At 45.5% G+C, this 16,854-nt stretch overlaps 1 protein-coding gene across 1 annotated transcript in view; it reads left to right on the top strand.

Annotated features, from left to right (window-relative positions):
- SMS (spermine synthase) overlaps positions 1 to 16,854 on the top strand; it is a 36,455-nt gene that overhangs the window by 4,286 nt on the left and 15,315 nt on the right. The window contains exon 2 of the mRNA XM_039222556.1: positions 2,348 to 2,693. Within this exon, the coding sequence (XP_039078487.1) occupies positions 2,348 to 2,693 (346 nt within the window). The remainder of the gene's footprint in view (positions 1 to 2,347; positions 2,694 to 16,854) is intronic.

The raw sequence follows: 16,854 nt of genomic DNA on the forward strand, positions 1-16,854 counted from the left end.
GTTCTCTGTGTTCAGACAGGATTAGAGCGCTCTTGTTTTTGTCTTGTCCCATCCTGGTCACAGAGTGGCCTTGTCTGATGGTGGTGTTCTGGGGAATTATTTATGTACAACGGAAGACGGCCCCGGCCAGTTCCCAGATGGCAGGGGCTGTTTTTCTCTGTCTGGCTTCACTTTCAGCCAAGAGCAGACAAGGTCAGGCCAGAGGATAGGAATCCCTGATAGCCACATTTTCACCATTGCCAGGATTTTGTTGATTAGGAGGTTGTTTCAAGAGTGCAGGCAGTGAGGCGCCTGGGTGGCTTAGTCAGTTAAGCCACCGACTCTTGATTTCAGCTCAGGTCATGGTCTTGTGGTTCTCAAGTTGGAGCTCTGTGAGGCTCTACGCTGGTGGCTTGGAGCCTGCTTGGGATTCTCTCTTTCCCTCTCTCTCTGCCCCTCCCCCACTCGTACATGTGCACACTCTGTCTCTCTCTCAAAAATAAATAAATAAACATTAAAAAAAAGGGTGCAGGCAGTAGCTTGGTAAATTTCTTTTGCTTTTCTGTTGCAGGATATGTTGCTGAATTATTGGGTGTGACAAAAGCTGCTCAGGATACACTGGTCAGCTGTAACACACACAATTCCCACAAACAAAATGATTATTTATCCTGTGACAGGATTCATCCTGGCCTCCAAGCCAGGGGCCTGGCTTATAAAACCCAGACAATGAGAACACATTCTGCAATCCAAATAGGTACTCACAGCCCAGTTGGGGATGTTTAAAGTGGCCTCAAGACTTTGGTTCCTGTCCATGACCTACCTTTAACAATGTTGCCAGGATTCTGTCATTGGTAGGTAATACAGTACATTGTGAACATCTTTACCATAACCCCTAAAATTACCTCGACAAGGTCGGCTCCTTTTCAAAGCCCATTTATCTCTGATGTTGTGCTAACGTCATGAAGCGTTGTTAAACTCCACTTTTGTTACAGCTATTGGATGAGCTAATGGCAAAGCAACTTAAGGAATTTCATTTCTGTCTATTTCACACCTTGCACAAGCAAGATGAGGCACTTAACTGGCCACTGCTGCCTGCACTGCAGGACGCAAGCTGTTGGCAGAACTGGCTACATAATTTGCAGGCTCGGTGCAAAATTATTAAGAATTTCAAACAAGTGAGAGGAGAGAAACCAAGTGCAGGGCCCTTCCAAGCAGGAGGCCCTGTGCCAATACATAGGTTACATGCCTTGGAGGCCCACCCTGCCACTGAGTGGCAGGTGTCCCACTGGAGACCTTTGGAGTCCTACTGTCCTGGCAATATGACAAGGGACAACTGTGTCCTCTGACCTGACTCCAGAGGAGTGGCAAGAACTGGAGAATATCCCAGGATGAAAGCAGGAGCTGCAGACTAAGGTGTAGAGACTGAAGGCTGAGATAACAGAATAGCTCGTGAAATTGAGAACCTGGGATCCCAGAAGGAAGGAACACCAGCGGAGCAGCAGAGGTGGCTGAAGGTGGGAAAAGGTAAATGCAAGCAGTAAAAAGGAGGTACAGTTCTTAATAGGATAGTTTGTAAAGAACACTTGTGAAGACATTGCCTAGTTCCATGTAGAAAGGTGAAGGACTCAGGAAAATAGCCACTAGGGACTGCTTGTGGGAGAGGGGAGTTTAATACTAAGGTTCTTCCTGCTTTTATGGGGGCACAAGAGTTCATTGATTTAAACTGTTCAGCTTTTACAGCAATTCCTGTGGAGCTTCCGGACGCCCAGAAGACTGATGGGATGATGGAGTCATTTGCCTAGTGATAATGTCAGTGGAATAAAGGAGGGCTTTACTGTGCAGAAACTGATGTTCTCTCCTTTGCCACATCGTGTTGAATACCAGCCATAAGCCCCAAGTCAAAGACAAGCCCACAGCGGAAAGGTTCACTGCCTCGAACAGAGGCCTCCGTAATGGGGGAGCAAGTGAAATCTGTAATTTCCGAAATCAACATTAACAGCCTTATCCTCCGACTTGCTTCTCCACCATTCTCATTTTTCACGCAGATGTAGGTGACTTAAATACCCAAGAGATTTCTCTTTGGTTCTGCAATGCAAACCGACTCTTGCTAATAATAATGGCAATAATTCTAATGGCATTAACTGTAATATTTGAGGAGTTAAGGAAAAGGTGGCAGTACTTTTAGACTACAGGGTGGATATTAGCGTTTGATTCTCTGGACTTGGCCAGGAAATAAGAGGGGCCCTGGCTTGGGGGATGGTGTGGGGGAAGTGTAGAGGGTGGGCCCCCCGGAAGTCGTGCTGCGCTGTTCAAACCTAAGGTGACCTAACGGATGGCGGGAGCGCCCGCCTGATCTTCGGCGCGGGAGCGGCCATTGGTGACGCACGCCGGGGAGCACGGCGCCCACGTTTCCACCATTACATTAGCGAGGCCCCACACCCTGCGCTCTAAGTTCGGGGCTGCGGGCGTCCTTGCTTCCTCCCTCCCGGAGGCGGGCCCGACCCCGCCCCCGCGCCCCGGATCGCTCCCGGCGGTCCCTCCCACCTCCTACCCTCTGCCTCCCCGGCGCGGCGCACTCCCCGCCGGCCGCAGGCTGACACGCCGCACGGCCCCCCAGTCTCCCGTGGCCGCCTCCCCCAGGCATGGCACAGGGCCTCGCCTCACTATGGCAGCAGCACGGCACAGCACGCTCGACTTCATGCTCGGAGCCAAAGGTGAGGGCGCGCGGCCGCCACCTGCCCGGCCCCGGCGCGGCCGCCCCCGCCGGGCCAGGGCCAGCGGGGACCGGGCGGGGCGCGCGCCGCCGGCCGAACAATGCGGACTGCCCGCGCGGCCCCGGGGTCTCTCCCGCTGCCGCGCCGAGGGGCCGCGTGGACCGGCAGCCCGGCGGAGGCCGCGCTCCGGCTCGCGCCGCGCTCGGTCGCCGCCGCAGTGTGGGGCCCGGAGGGGCCGCTTCCCCGCACCCCTCCGCCGGCGGCGCCGCCCTTTGAGGCCTGGGTCGCCCACCCGTGCCTCACGCGGGCGTGGCCGCCCCTGCGAGGGTCCCCTTCGAGCCGCGCGGCTCGGGAGGAAAACCCCCACGTCCGCGGGCCCCCGTTGAGGCGGGGGTGCAGGGGCGGGAGGCGTGCGACGCGCGGGGCCGCCCGCGTGACCTTTTCCTGTTCTCAGAGGCGGGTAAATTCTCTCCACCCCGGGGCGCGGGCTCCCCTCGTGGGAGCCGCGCCGCGCTTGCAGAATTCTTAGCAGACTGCGTAGGAGACGGGTCCCGCGGAAACAGACGGGGCGGGGTGGGGGACGGGAAAGGAAACGATGATTCTTCCGGGGGGGGGGGCGGCGAGATCTGGGCGCGGGAATTATAACTCCCCGAATCGAGGAGGCTCAGAAAACAGAGCCGGCCTGAACAGAAGGCTGGAAAGTTGGGGCCGTGTGCAGGAATTAGGAAGGGGAAGAGTATTTTGCATGTTTTTCTCTAGGTGCTTCTAATGTGGGGGTGGGGGGGAGGGGTAGGACTGCCAGCCTTTCTTCTGGTGGCTTTTAAACCTTTAGGCACTGCAGACTGGAATCAGGGCTTCCCGTACATTCCATTTGGAGCTACTCATTTATATCTCGCCTTTTCACCGTTTCCCTCGAATTGGATGGAGCAACCTTTTCCGTTCCCACTTAAAACCTTGACTTTCTCGATTTTTCTTTTCTTGAAATTCAGAACACTAACTTTGCATTTTATCCCCCTCCCAGCTTGAAGACTGCAAAGATTTAATTAAAAAAAAAAAAAAAAGACTGAGGATTTGAAGCAAGACCTAGGTTTGCATCTTGCTTGATGGGCTTTCCATGTGACTTTGGCCTTATGTCTCAGCCTGAGTTTTCTCTTCCCGGTGGTAAAAAAAAAAAAAAAAAAGGGTAGAGGAGGACGGTGCACGCTATATAGGGCTTAATGTTAAGGGAGTTTCTGTAAAACACTACAGGGTTGTTAAGTAATGTCATTGTATTCGGGTGGTTGGGAAGTGACTTGGAGAAAACAAAGCATTTTTTAGTTCCCACATTTCTTAGTTGAGGGTAGCAAGAAGGGAGATGACTGAGAATCAGGAGATAACATGGTGATTGGGGCATGCAGCTAGTGTGGGGTGCCTGCCAACTTTAGGGGTTAGTGGTTAGGGAAGGTTCTTCCATACTCAGTTTAGAGATGAGCGCGAGGCCTGAGGAAGAAATAGTGGTTCAGGAGTCACCCAGCTGCTAACAGGTGAGTCTAGGAAGTGTCCTGGGCAGTAAGCATGTGTGAACACTCACCTGTACTTACTGAGCATGGGTTTTCTAGACTCTAAGAACAGTAATCTCAGGAGGAGCCTGGACCATTCTGGCATTCTCTGTGTCCGTCCCCTAAGCCTTAAACAGCTTTCAGCTGAATTCAAGTGTTCTCTGTCGAAATGGTGGGTCACAATGGGCATTTGTGTTCTGTTGTGAAAATGGGGGGAAACCGTCACCTTATGAAGAAAATGGAAGAGAAATTTATTATTTTATTAGTTTTTTTTATATTGACTCCACGCCCAACATGTAGTTTGAACTCACGACCCTGAGATTAAGAGTCACATGCTCTGACTTAGCCAGCCAGGCGCCCCAGTCAAGAGAACTTTAACACTTGGGGCTGATACTGGCTAGAGAGGGAGAGAGCCATAGTCACATAGCACAGTTTAGAAGGGAGCAGGAGAAACTGGCAGGTTCTGAGCTGGCAAGGTGTGGAAGTGGCATCTAAATAATTTAGTTGTTGGAGGAGAAAGTAAAATTAAAAAAAAAATCGCACGCAATTATCCTTAATTTTCAGCCTGTTGATCTTAAAAATGAAAAAAAATTTTTTTTTTAGGTTTGTTTTGAGAGAGAGCTCATATGTGTATGTGCTCAAACAGGATAGGAGCAGAGAGAGGGAGAGAGAGAATCCCAAGCAAGCTCTGGCTGTTAGCCGCAGGGCCTGACGCAGCAAGGCCTCAATGCAGGACTTGAACTCAACGATCCGTGAGATCATGAACTGAGCTGAGATCAAGAGTCAGACACTAAAAACGATTGAGCCACCCAGGCGCCCTAAAGATGAGAAAGTTTTGATGGCAAGCTGAAGAACATTCTAAGAAGAAATAATACTAAGGAGGGAAGTGTGTGTGTATGCATCTTTGTTAATTCTTGAGTCCCTACAAAAGTGTTCTGGGAGTAGGAAAACTCTGATTCTTATTGTATTCCCTCATCACTTGATTTGGGGGGGAGACCTGTCACCCTTGCTGTCAGTAGGTGTATACACTTGGAAAATAAAGGGGGATTTGGCTAAAGTACGATCTTATAAGTTCTTCTAATTTTCATAATTTTTATGTCTATTTTTCAGAGAGAGAGAGAGAGAGAATGAATGGGGGAGGGCAGAGAGAGACACGGAGAGAGAATCCCAAGCAGGCTCCACCCTGTCAGTGCAGAGCCTGATGCCAGGCTCGAACTCCTGAATGGTGAAACCGTGACCTGAGCTGAAATCAGGAGTTGGCCACTTAACAGACTGAGCCACCCAGGCACTCCAGTTTTTCTAATTTTCATTTAGGGGCACTAGGTGAGAAATCTACCACCTGTGTGTGAGGTCTCCAAAAACATTTATTTTAATAGATAATGAGTCAAAAGGCATTAGTCTTGGCATGGTGAGTACTGGATGTGACTCAAGGGTGAGTCAAATGCCTGTGGAGCCTGGATTCATCTTCTTTTTCCCATTTGTCAGTAATCCTTCCTAATGCTCCAGTTCCATGATGTGATTTTAATGGAATTAAACTTGAACCACTTAGTTATTATATTGGGTTCCATATAACGTAGTTAGGAGTGCAAGCCAGCTGGTACTCAGCAGCCACTGGGCCACTAATGGCAATTATAGGTTGGGCTTGGTGGTGCCTGTTTAGTGTTATGGCTGATGACATAACTCAGGAAATTTTGATTTTTGCTAAAAACAAAACCTCATCATTGGTCATCTTGTCAGTGAAGTATTAGACTCCCAAAAAACATTTCATGATTTCTCAGCTGAGGCTAACAAGAACAGACATGTCCTATGTTTGTATGGTTTAAGCTTCTCTGAGCTGGTGGAGGGCACATGATTTTTTTCCTTTTTTTTCCTAGTCATAGACGCTGGGCCCCAAGTGTGCTTGGTACACATAAGTGAGTGTGGTACACATGGCCTCTGCCCACCCCGTTAGAGCAAGCAGTCTTCTAGCTGGCCGGTCAGCCCTCAGGTCCAGCAGTTCTCCTTTCCATGCCTCATTTCTTTCCCTGGGCTGGAAGCATCTTTGAAGGCAGACCTCCAGTGTCCTTCCTGGACACAATTGTGGTACATCCTACATGTTTAGTAAGTGCTGGTTAAATGGACCTGATGTTACGGTCAAGATGGAAAGCTAGTTCAAGTACCCTTGGGGAAAACAAGACACACATTATGGGTCCTGAGTGAGGAAACCTGTCTGATGCTGTTATGTTCATGTTTGGACTGCTGATCTATAGTTTATATAGGGAAGGATAAGTGACTTGTGTTAATCCAATTCAGATACTGGTTTTATAACAAAGATCTTGTTTAGTAAATTAAGAACAGAAAGCGGCTTGGGAATTATGGGCTTAGCCAAAAAGGTTTAGGTTAGGGGTTCTTATTTTGTGCTTTGACCCTCATCAGGGAAGACTATGGAGCTCTTCTCAGAGTAAGAATGTTACATATATTTTTATTTGTTTAAGCCCCCTCTGCAGCCACCGAGGGGCTCAAACTCATGACCCGACATCAAGAGTCTCATGGTCTTCTGACTGAGTCAGCCAAGTGCCCCTTCAGAGTAAGAATTTTAAATGCATAAAGTAACCCAATTAATTTAAAATAACAAATTTCAAAATAAAAAGATCCCAAATATGTAGCATAGTAATATATGCTTTTTAAAAAAATGTTTTACTTATTTTTGAGAGAGACATAGAGACAGCGTGAGCAGGGGAGGGTTAGAGAGAGAGGGAGTTACAGAATCCGAAGACAGGCTCCAGGCTCTGAGCTGGCTGTCACCCCAGACCCCGACTCGGGACTCGAACCCAGGAACCGTGAGATCATGACCTGATCCGAAGTCAGTTGCTTAACCGACTGAGCCTCCCAGGCGCCCCAGTAATATATGCTGCTTCAGTAGCATACTAAATAACACGGTATCTAGCATCAGGCCCAGTAACTTCCATAATTTCAAGGTAGAGCTCAGAAAGTCGGTATTTCCGCTGTGATGTAAGAAAAAGCTGTAATGCTTTTATTGGTGACAATAGCCAGATATAGTTGATGTGTGGTTTTGCAAGCATAATTGAAGAAAATGCTCAATTTCAACTAGTGAAAATGAGGATGCATATTTTTTCCCATCCAAGTTAACAGACCCCCTGAATTTTATCTACCGGCCCCTGGGGAGTCCAAAAGCCTCCTGGTTCAGACCCCCTACAAGCTGGAGAGAAAGAAGACTGCCTTTTCTGTGTAGTTTCTTTTAGGCGGAGTAGGTTTCCACTCAAGGCCAGAGCTGTAAGCAAATGTCCCTGGTTCCTCTTCAAGGCAGGCATCTCTTTGAAAACATAAAAGCCAGTATTTATTAGTTGCCTCCTGAGCCAGGCATTGCCCTAAGCGCATTACACGCATTACACGTTAGCATTACACGTTATTTTACGTAATCCTCACAACAACCCTGTGGTAGGTCCTGTTATCCCCATTTTAAAGATGAATAAATAGGCCCATTGAAGCTTTTCACCTTATAAATGGGGGAGCTGGGATTGAAAGCTTTGTCTGTTTGAATCCAAGGCCTTTGTTGATTCCACAACTGCGTACGTAGCCTCTTAGTTTGAGGCTGTGATTCCCAACGACCCTGTGTCTCGTCTCCCCCCCGCCCCTCCACGCTTTTCTGGGGGCATTTGGCAGTATCTGGGGTCATATTTGGTTACACGAGTGGGGAGGTGTTACTAGCATCTTGTAAGCTAGAGGTGCATGCTCAACACCCTACACTGCACAGGACTGCTCCCCCCCAGCATTGACCCCCAAGACATTCATGGTGCTGAGGTAGAGAATCCCCGATGTAAATTCTAGCTAGGCCATTGCCGTAATCTGCTTGACCCGACCTTGTTTTCAGAAGTCTCCATTATACACAAATCAGTAGTCCTAGAGGGAGGGAGGGTCTTAACCTTCTTTCAAGGTTTGCCCTGGGATTGGTTCAGAGCAGAGGGCTTGGCCAGCACTTCCTCTGCAGCTGAGCCTGTGGCTTCTGGTGACCTTCGCTCCCTCATTTCCTGAACCTTCTGCCCATCCTTGGAGCTCCCACTTTTCCCTTGTATTTGTTGAGCTGCTTTCTGGTAGAAGCATATCGTCTTTGTGTGGTTGAAATAGCTATAAGCACAAAACCCCCCAAAAATCCAGTTTTGATTGCATCTAGTGTTTCTGTTCAAGAGCAGAAAACTTTCCTGTTTGTCTCAGCATTATCACTCCTTATCACACTTTATCTACCATTGTGATAACAACACCCCCGCCCCCCACACACCCGCTTTAACAATGAAGCCTTGAGGGGGCTGATGACTGGGAAAGGGGATTGCCGGCTTGGGTCCTTTTCTAGATTGGCTGAATCATGGTCTGTGCTGGGGGAGTTTCTGGAATTTGCATTTTTAACTGGCTTCCTTCCAGTAATTCTGATGCTAATTAAGTACAAGAACCACTATACTATAGTGGTGGTTCTTGTACTTAATGATCTTCATTAAAACAAAAACCCCTTGTACCAGGAACACCGGGCATCCCCCAGCCTCAAGCGCCAGCCAGTTAAGTCCTGTGCATTCTACCTACTACACCAATTCCCTGCTCAAACTTTTTCCATACTACACTTTTTGGCCACATTCTCCCAGTTTGTCTCCATTTTTGGGAAGGGCTTGATTGCCACAAAATCAACAGATTCCTGTCCCTTTTCTCATTTAAAAATCCTCCTGTGTGTCCTCATCTCCATGTGGGTCAAGTCAGAACTCCCTATCAACCTTTTACCAGGGCCATTTCTACTCAGTTCTCCCTCCCCCGACACACGTTGGGTCTCCCGCTCCTTGTGCTTCCAAGCAGCTGGGAGGTACCCCCACTCAGAATTGAACAGCTCTAGGTGTGGCATTTTTTGTCCTTTAGGTATTCTTTCAACCTGAATGTTTGCAAATGTTTTATGGACTGCTTGGGGGAGGTCTCCAGAATCTCTCTCCATTTGGCATACTCTTGGCTTTGGTTTTTTTTTTGTTTTTTTAACCCCCCCCCAACTCTGCAAAAGATTCTTAATTGCATTAATCAAGCTGTATTTGACTCCAGGCTGAGTAATTACACATTTCTGGGAATTAGTTTTGTGAGCTTGCCATTAAAAAATTGTATAAACCATAATGAATCTTTTTAGGGTGTAGTTCCAAAGTTACACCCATTTCTTTAAACCTGTAGAGGTAGTGTATGGTAAAATTACTTTGCACTTTATCTCAAGCCTCATCTAGTTATTTGGTAGTTCTCTATTGTCATTTTAAGTGCTGTGGAAGGGATAACAGCTTTTTACTTTCTAAGAAATTGACTCCATAATCTAGGCATTAGGAACAATCTCCACTCCAGCAAATGAGAGAGGTGCATTTTCAAGTACTCTGAAGCCCAGCGGGTCACATTTGTTAAGGAGAGCATTTTCTAGGTTACTAACCAACAGTGGACACTTCGCTTTATGTTTTTTTTTTTTTTTTTTTGAGGGGGAAGGCTGATTTTAAGTTGGCTAAAATTAAGATAGAAAATGTATGCATCGTGTATGGCAAAAATTTAATATTTTTAACAACCAGCAAACCAAAAGTCTTATGAATAGAAGCTAGTATACCATTAAATAAAATCATATGATTAGATAATATAGAAAAGAAAAACATACAAGTGGCATAGACGTACGCGAGCCCTGTGTCGGGCTCTGTGCTGACTGCCAGCTCAGAGCCTGGAGCCTGTTTAAGAGTCTGTGACTGTCTCTCTGACCCTCCCCTGCTCATGCTGTCTCTCTCTCTCCTAGAAATAAATAAAACATTAAAAAAAATTAAAAAAAAAAAGAAAGTGTTCAACCCAACAAGTAGAGAAGCAAATCAAAATATAATGTCCTTTTTAACTTCCCAGATTGGAAACTGGAAAAAAAAAAAAACCTTAAGATATTAATTGCTATTTAGATTAAGTGATATTTAGGGACACCTAGGTGTCTCTGTTGGTTGAATGTCCGACTCTGGATTCGGGTCCGGTGATGATCACAGGGTTGTGGGATCAAGCCCAGTGTTGAGCTCGGTGCTGAGTGTGGAGCCTGCTTAAGATTCTCTCTTCCTTTGTCCCTCTCCCCTGCTCTCTCCTCCCGCGTGTCACTTTCTCTCCCTCTCTCTCTCTCTATATATATGTGTAAAATGAGCAATAAGAAATTCGTCTGAATCTAATGGAAGGTTTTGCAGTGGTTGAGTTAGCAGTTTGGAAATCTGTGCATCTAAATATAATGAAATTGGCCGGATTTGAATGGTCACTCAGGGCCATTGGTACTTTGTTGGGAGATGTATGGAACGAAACCTTGTTGGGAGATGTATGGAACAAAGTGCCGTGCTCTCACAGCTTTGAAAAGTTAGAGCTTTTGGTGTCAGGCTTGGTAATGGGGTAGGATTTGGAATTATGGGCTTTATAATTTGAATTGAGACCAACAGGGTCATACTAATCCTTGGCAGGTAAGGATTGGTTAGAAAGTTACCGGGTTGTGGCTGGGCCTCTGTTTAAAAACATGTTCAGTAAAACTGTTCCTGAGTTTAGTATCTGGAGTCCTGCACATTCCAGGCGTTTTAATCCACCATCTCACTGCAGTTGTAACCCAAGCCTGCTGGTGTGTGCTGCCATTCCAACCACCATTTCATGGTAGTTTACTTACAGGCTCAGTTCTTTTGAAGAGTGGGGAAACATCCTCAATTGAATCTTTAAAGCAAGTATGTAAACCATTGCACAAATGCTCTTTGAAACCCTTCAAACTAGGCACTTCTCCAGACCCCAGGAAAAACAACTTGGGGGCCCTAAATTGCGGTGGGTCTGGATTTCATTAAACTGATACTGTCATCTGAGTTCTGGAAGGAGCCACTGAGCTAGTTAGTGTCCTTGCTTGTGATCAGTTGCATTTATGTGCTAAGCAGTACACCCAAAAAGAGCTGGTAAGAACTCGTAGCATGTTTCAGAAGACCCTCCGGGTTAGTTTCACATGCACCTTAATTTCTCCCTCTGCATGACGCGCTAATGATACCAAATTCCCACACACTGTGTTGTTGGGTGGGATGTCCAATAAAATGTTTGGAAGAGTGTCAAATGATACATAAAACACCTAACACTAATTGCAACTGAGTACTTTGAAATGGTGCCAGTGGATAAAGATGCTCAGTTATAAAGAGCTGTGAATTTAACTTGCTGAAAGATAAGGCAAGTTCTGCTGGCAAAAGAAGAGGCAGGAAATAATGCGTTGGCATGCAGTTTGAAGGTTGGTCTTTATTTAAAGGAGCTCTTTAAGTTAAAGCAAAATTTTTAAGGAACACTATTGAGTTTTAAGGTATGACACGTGTTTGTGTTGCATGACTCTTAGAATGGAAATTTCTCCATTGAGAATCCTAAAAAATTTCTAGGATATTGTTATATTTAATATTACTCATTTTTGAGAGAGCGAGGGAGAGAGAGAGACAGAATGTGAGCAGGGGAGGGGCAGAGGAAGAGGGAGACACAGGATCCAAAGCGGCTCCAGGCTTTGAGCTGTCAGCACAGAGCCCGATGTGGGGCTCGAACCCACGAACTGTGAGATCATGACCTGAGCCAAAGTTGGACACTTAACTGACTGAGCCACCCAGGCGCCACGGACATTGTTATGTTTAAGACCATGTCATCTCTGGGTGCCTGGGTGGCTCATTCGGTTAAGCATCCGACTCGGTTTTGGCTCAGGTCATGATCTCAACGGTTTGTGGGTTCGAACCACGCATTGGCCCTGTGCTGATAGCATGGAGCCTGCTTGGGATTCTCACTCTTTCCCTCTCTGCCCCTCCTGCTCGCTTTATATAAAATAATAATAGTAATAATAATAAAGAAACTTAAAAAAAAACCCCACACATAATCTCTTCCGAAGGGTTGCAGATCATAGTGGTTAAGCACAACTGATATGCTAATGGATGTTCTCAATTTCTAGAGCTGAATATAGAATGTATCCTAAACTTGGTAACAGGTGGAATGCTTTTTCTTTCTTTTTTTTATTTTGAAGTATAATTGACATACTAGTTTCAGATGCACGATGTATTGATTTCATATTTGTTATGCACTGTGAAATGATCAAGACTATAGATCTAGGTAACATCTATTACCGTACCTAGTTAACAACTTTTTTTTTGTGATGAGAATTTTCAAGGTCTGCTCTCAGCAACTTTCAACTATATAATATGGTATTAACTAGAGTCACCACGCCATGCATTACATCTCCATGACATATTTATGGGACTCTTCTTAGAGGGCCGGTGTGGTGGATCATGCTTTGGGAAACAGTAATGGTGTAGGTCTGTTCAGTGATCTAACACTGAATCTTTGAACTGCTTAATGGTGCAGCTAAGGTGTGCACACAGCTGGCTCTGGAGTTGTGAGGAAGAGGGTGGAGGGCCCAAGTGTTTGATGTTCCTAAGTGGACTTTATCTGTGTTGGAGAGGCAAGGGTTTCCCATGAACTTACACCCCTTGGTTATGAGGTGTAAGATTTGATATAACTTTTTTTTTTTTTGTTTTTTTTAAAAATATTTTTATTTATTTCTAGGAGAGAGAGAGAGAGACAGCGTGAACAGGGGAGGGTCAGAGAGAGAGGGAGTCACAGACTGAAACAGGCTCCAGGCTCTGAGCTGGCAGTCAGCACAGAGCCCGACGCGGGGCTCGAACCCACGAACCGTGAGATCATGACCTAAGCGAAAGTCGGACGCTCAACCGACTAAGCCACCCAGGCGCCCCTTGATATAACTTTTTAAAGCATTTTGTGAATATTAAATTTAAATTGTTAATAGAGTTCTTGTGTTTTTTTTTCTTTGATAAAGGATCTGGCTTTACTTGAAGAAACTGCAGGAGGTGTTAAAGTAATGGTTTATGTGTTTGTCTTTTTACATTTTTTTTTTCATTTTGACAAATATTTGCTCATTTTAGACTATGTATAAGATGTGTAGGGAAATATGAAGAGGGAAACCCTGATCTATAATCCTGTCACAATTAGATAACCATGTTGATGACTCGGTGTATGGGAACTATAACTGAGGAAAGACAAAACGATGTTGTCATTAAAAGCATTGGATTTTGGATTCAAAACTCATGGAGTTTGAATCCTGGCTCTGTAACTTACTAGCTGTGTGACCTCAGGCAAGTTCTTGATCTCTCTGTGCCTTACTAAGCTGGCATTAATAGCATTCAGTCTTGCCATTAAGCATAATGGTAGCTATAGGTTTTTTTTTTTTTTTATGCTCTTTACCAAGTTGTGGAAGTTCCCCTCTTACTAGTTTTTACTTTGAATGGATGTTGGATTTTGTCAGATACTTTGTCTGCATCAATTAATAACGTTGTTTTTCTTTAGCGTCTTACTATATACGGTGGGTCACATTGATTTTTGTTTTGTTTTAATATTGAACCAGGCTTGCAAACTGGAGTAAATCACACTTGGTCATGGTACATACTTATTTTTATTTATTGCTGAATTCTTATTTGTTAATGACTTGCAAAGGATTTTTGTGTTTATGTATTCATGAGGGATATTTGTCTGGTCCGTAGGTTTCTCTTTGTGAATTGTCTTTGTGTGGTTTGGTATTAGGATCATGGTTTCATAAAATGATTTAGGCATTCCTTCCTTAACTGTATTCTGCAAGAGATTTTGTATAGAATTGGTGTTCTTCTTCTTTAAATGTTTGGTAGAACTCTCCTGTGAAATCATCTGGGCCTCAAGATTTCTGTTTTGGAGTTTTTAAATTACGGATTCAGTTGCCTTGATAGTTATATGGCTATTCAGATTATTTCATATTGGTGAGTTGTGGTAGTTTGTGTTTTTTAAGGAACTGGCCTATTTCCTGTTAGGTTGCTAGATTTATGTGTGTAGAGTTGTTTGTAGGATTCCTTTGTTCTTTTGGTGTCTCCGGGTCTGTATTGATCTCTCGATCTATTCCTAATATTGGCAATCAGTTATCTTCACTCCTTTGTTTTTCCTGTCAGTCTTGCTTAGAGTTTGTCATTTTTATTGATCTTGATAAAGAAATAGCTTTTTGCTTCATTGATTTTTTTTTTTTCCTGTAGTTTTTCTGTTTTCAATTTCATTGATTTCTGCGGTTGTCTTTATTACTTTTCTTCTGCCTACTTTGGGTTTATTTTTCTCTTTTTCTGTGTTCTTGAAGTGGGAGCATAGATTAGGAATTTGTGACTTAAAAATGCTGACTAGTACTCTTAAATGTTGTCATTCTCCAGTGCAGCTTCTGTTAACTGCTAATGTTATTTCTATGTATTCTTTAAAAAGCAGGGGTCCTAGTTGTATAGGTTATTAGCTGTTATCCCCCCCCCACATTTAATAAGTCGCTAACTTAAATGGAGGAAGTATTCATAATCTCAAATTCTAAGAATGTCATTTCTGGAAATTCAGGTTGTAGAATTACAACTGAGTGTCCCTATCCCTGTTGTCTAGGAATTTAGAGCTGGGAAAGACCTTAGACCAGGGGTCAACAAACTTGGGCCCTTGGGCCACATCTTACTCTTCTGGCCTTCTTTGTCCAGCCTCCTGGTGGCTGACAAAGCCTGCAAAGCCAGCAAAGCCTGAAATCTTTACTGTGTGGCTCTTTATGGAACAAGTTTTCCCACCCCACCCATGCCTTTAGACCAGCTAAGTCCAGTAGCTTGCTTTAAAGCCATCTGGAAAAATATTCAAGTACTGATTCCCATGCTTCCCCTCCCCTTCATGGCCTTTCTCTCATCTGGAATCCATCATAGTACACACCCCTCCCTCTGTTCAGGGAGTTTTGACTTGTGTCCTTTGTCTTTCATCTCTGTGTGGCACTTAACGATTCCAGCACCTCCTGGGTGCTGAGTAATATTGGAGGTTCATTCTGGAGGGCACAGTTCTGAATGTTGAGTTCCTTGAGTGTGCCCAGGCCAAAGCCGGAGGAAGAGAAGGTGCCGGGGTTGCCTTAGGGGCAGCTCTGATATAAATATGATTTTTTGATAACATGAAGCCCAAACTGCTTTATCTCTGGAAATACTGTTTCATTGTTGATTTGCAGCCTGGCATGGAAGCTTGGGCATAAGCCCCCCTAGAATTGTTTGTAGAAATATAAACGGGGGGCGCCTGGGTGGCTCAGTCGGTTGAGCATCCGTCTTCAGCTCAGGTCATGATCTGTCAATTCTTGGGTTTGAACCCTGCATCGGCCTCTGTAGTGACAGCATGGAGCCTGGAGCCTGCTTTGGATTCTGTGTCTCCCTTTCACTCTGCCCCTCTCCTCCTTGCAGTCTGTCTCTCCCTCTCCCAAATATAAGTAAACATTAAAAAATTAAAAAGAAAGTAAATGGTTGATAGGTCTGACCTGTCAGCTAGCCTGGCCACCTGAAGTTAGTGGGAAGAGAGCTGGATATTCCTGATAATGGTTAAGTGCTCCTGGACAGTAGAACCGGCGGGCCCACGGTTACTACTTTGGGGAAGAGATCTGGTTTTCCTTCTGGGTGGAGCTGAAGGAAACCACTGCTGTCTGACCTCGGGCCAGCTTGTAACCCGTTTTCATCCTGCTGCTTTGTGAGATGGGGAGGGGGTGGCAGGTGGCTGCTGGGACCTTTCCACTCCTCCCAGTAGACTGTGGACGGCCGTTGTGAACTGAAGGTAAGGGCCGCTTATTTTTCCTGCTCCAGGCGCCTTGTTTTAACCTTTCTCGTGTCCTCTAACCTCAGACCCTACCAGTCCCCTCTTGCCACCTTGCTCATCCCTTTTATGCTGCAGCTGCGTCTCGTTTCATCTCATTTCTTGGGGGGCTTCTAACTGTTGGGTTGAGTGCAGCCCCCAGAGAGGGCTTTTTGTGGTCCTGGCCTCTCTTTGTGTCCTCTGCCTTGTTGCTCTTCTCTCTTTCACAGTTGTAGCCTGAATTTACTACGTCCTCTTCGCTGAAAACACGGATCTTGGACGTGTGCAGTCTGGGCGTGCCTTGGGTTGTTCAAATGATGCCTTCTGGGAGAGGTCAGGTGGTCAGATGTCCAGCTTCTCATGACCACAAATTGTTCCCTTCTCCCCAAGTGAAAGCCAGGCTTTCGCATAATTACCCCTGTTTGTGCCTTACTTTATGACTCTTGGTTAGCCTCCCGTGTGGGCTAGGTCAGGATGGGAGCACTCCCTGGAGGTGCCTCCCTCTCTGTGCTCACTGAGGCTTGTGGGTTGTGGCTGCTTTGAAGACTCTTAGTCTTGTGGGGGAAACGGGTTTACCAGGAAGAAGAGGGTACAATATTGGGTTCCCGAATAAAGAGGGGTTAGGATTGTGCCTCATAAATTATATTTTTATGAACCCCTTCTTTAATTTCATAAGGAAGTTGGCTCATGGAGAGACGTAGGTTGTTATACTAAAGTAGAATGAGGCTCTTGCCTCTCTCCAGTAGGTGTTGGGGGTGACGAAATGCCTCTTTAACTGCTCTCTTGCTCTCTTGCAGTGGGAAAGGGAAGGCAAAGCAGTGAAACAATTAGCAGCACATTTACAGTATGCCTAGTGTATTGTAATGTGAGTTTTAAGAAATAGTAGTTGTGGCTGGTACTGTAAACAGCCCCATGTGGTTTTCTTTAATGCACATTTGCATGAAGAGAGCTTGGGTGTTAGTTCTGTG

Source organism: Hyaena hyaena, unplaced genomic scaffold, assembly GCF_003009895.1.
Source record: "Hyaena hyaena isolate Hyena2069 unplaced genomic scaffold, ASM300989v1 scaffold_1158, whole genome shotgun sequence".
In the NCBI taxonomy this organism is placed as follows: Eukaryota; Metazoa; Chordata; class Mammalia; order Carnivora; family Hyaenidae; genus Hyaena; species Hyaena hyaena.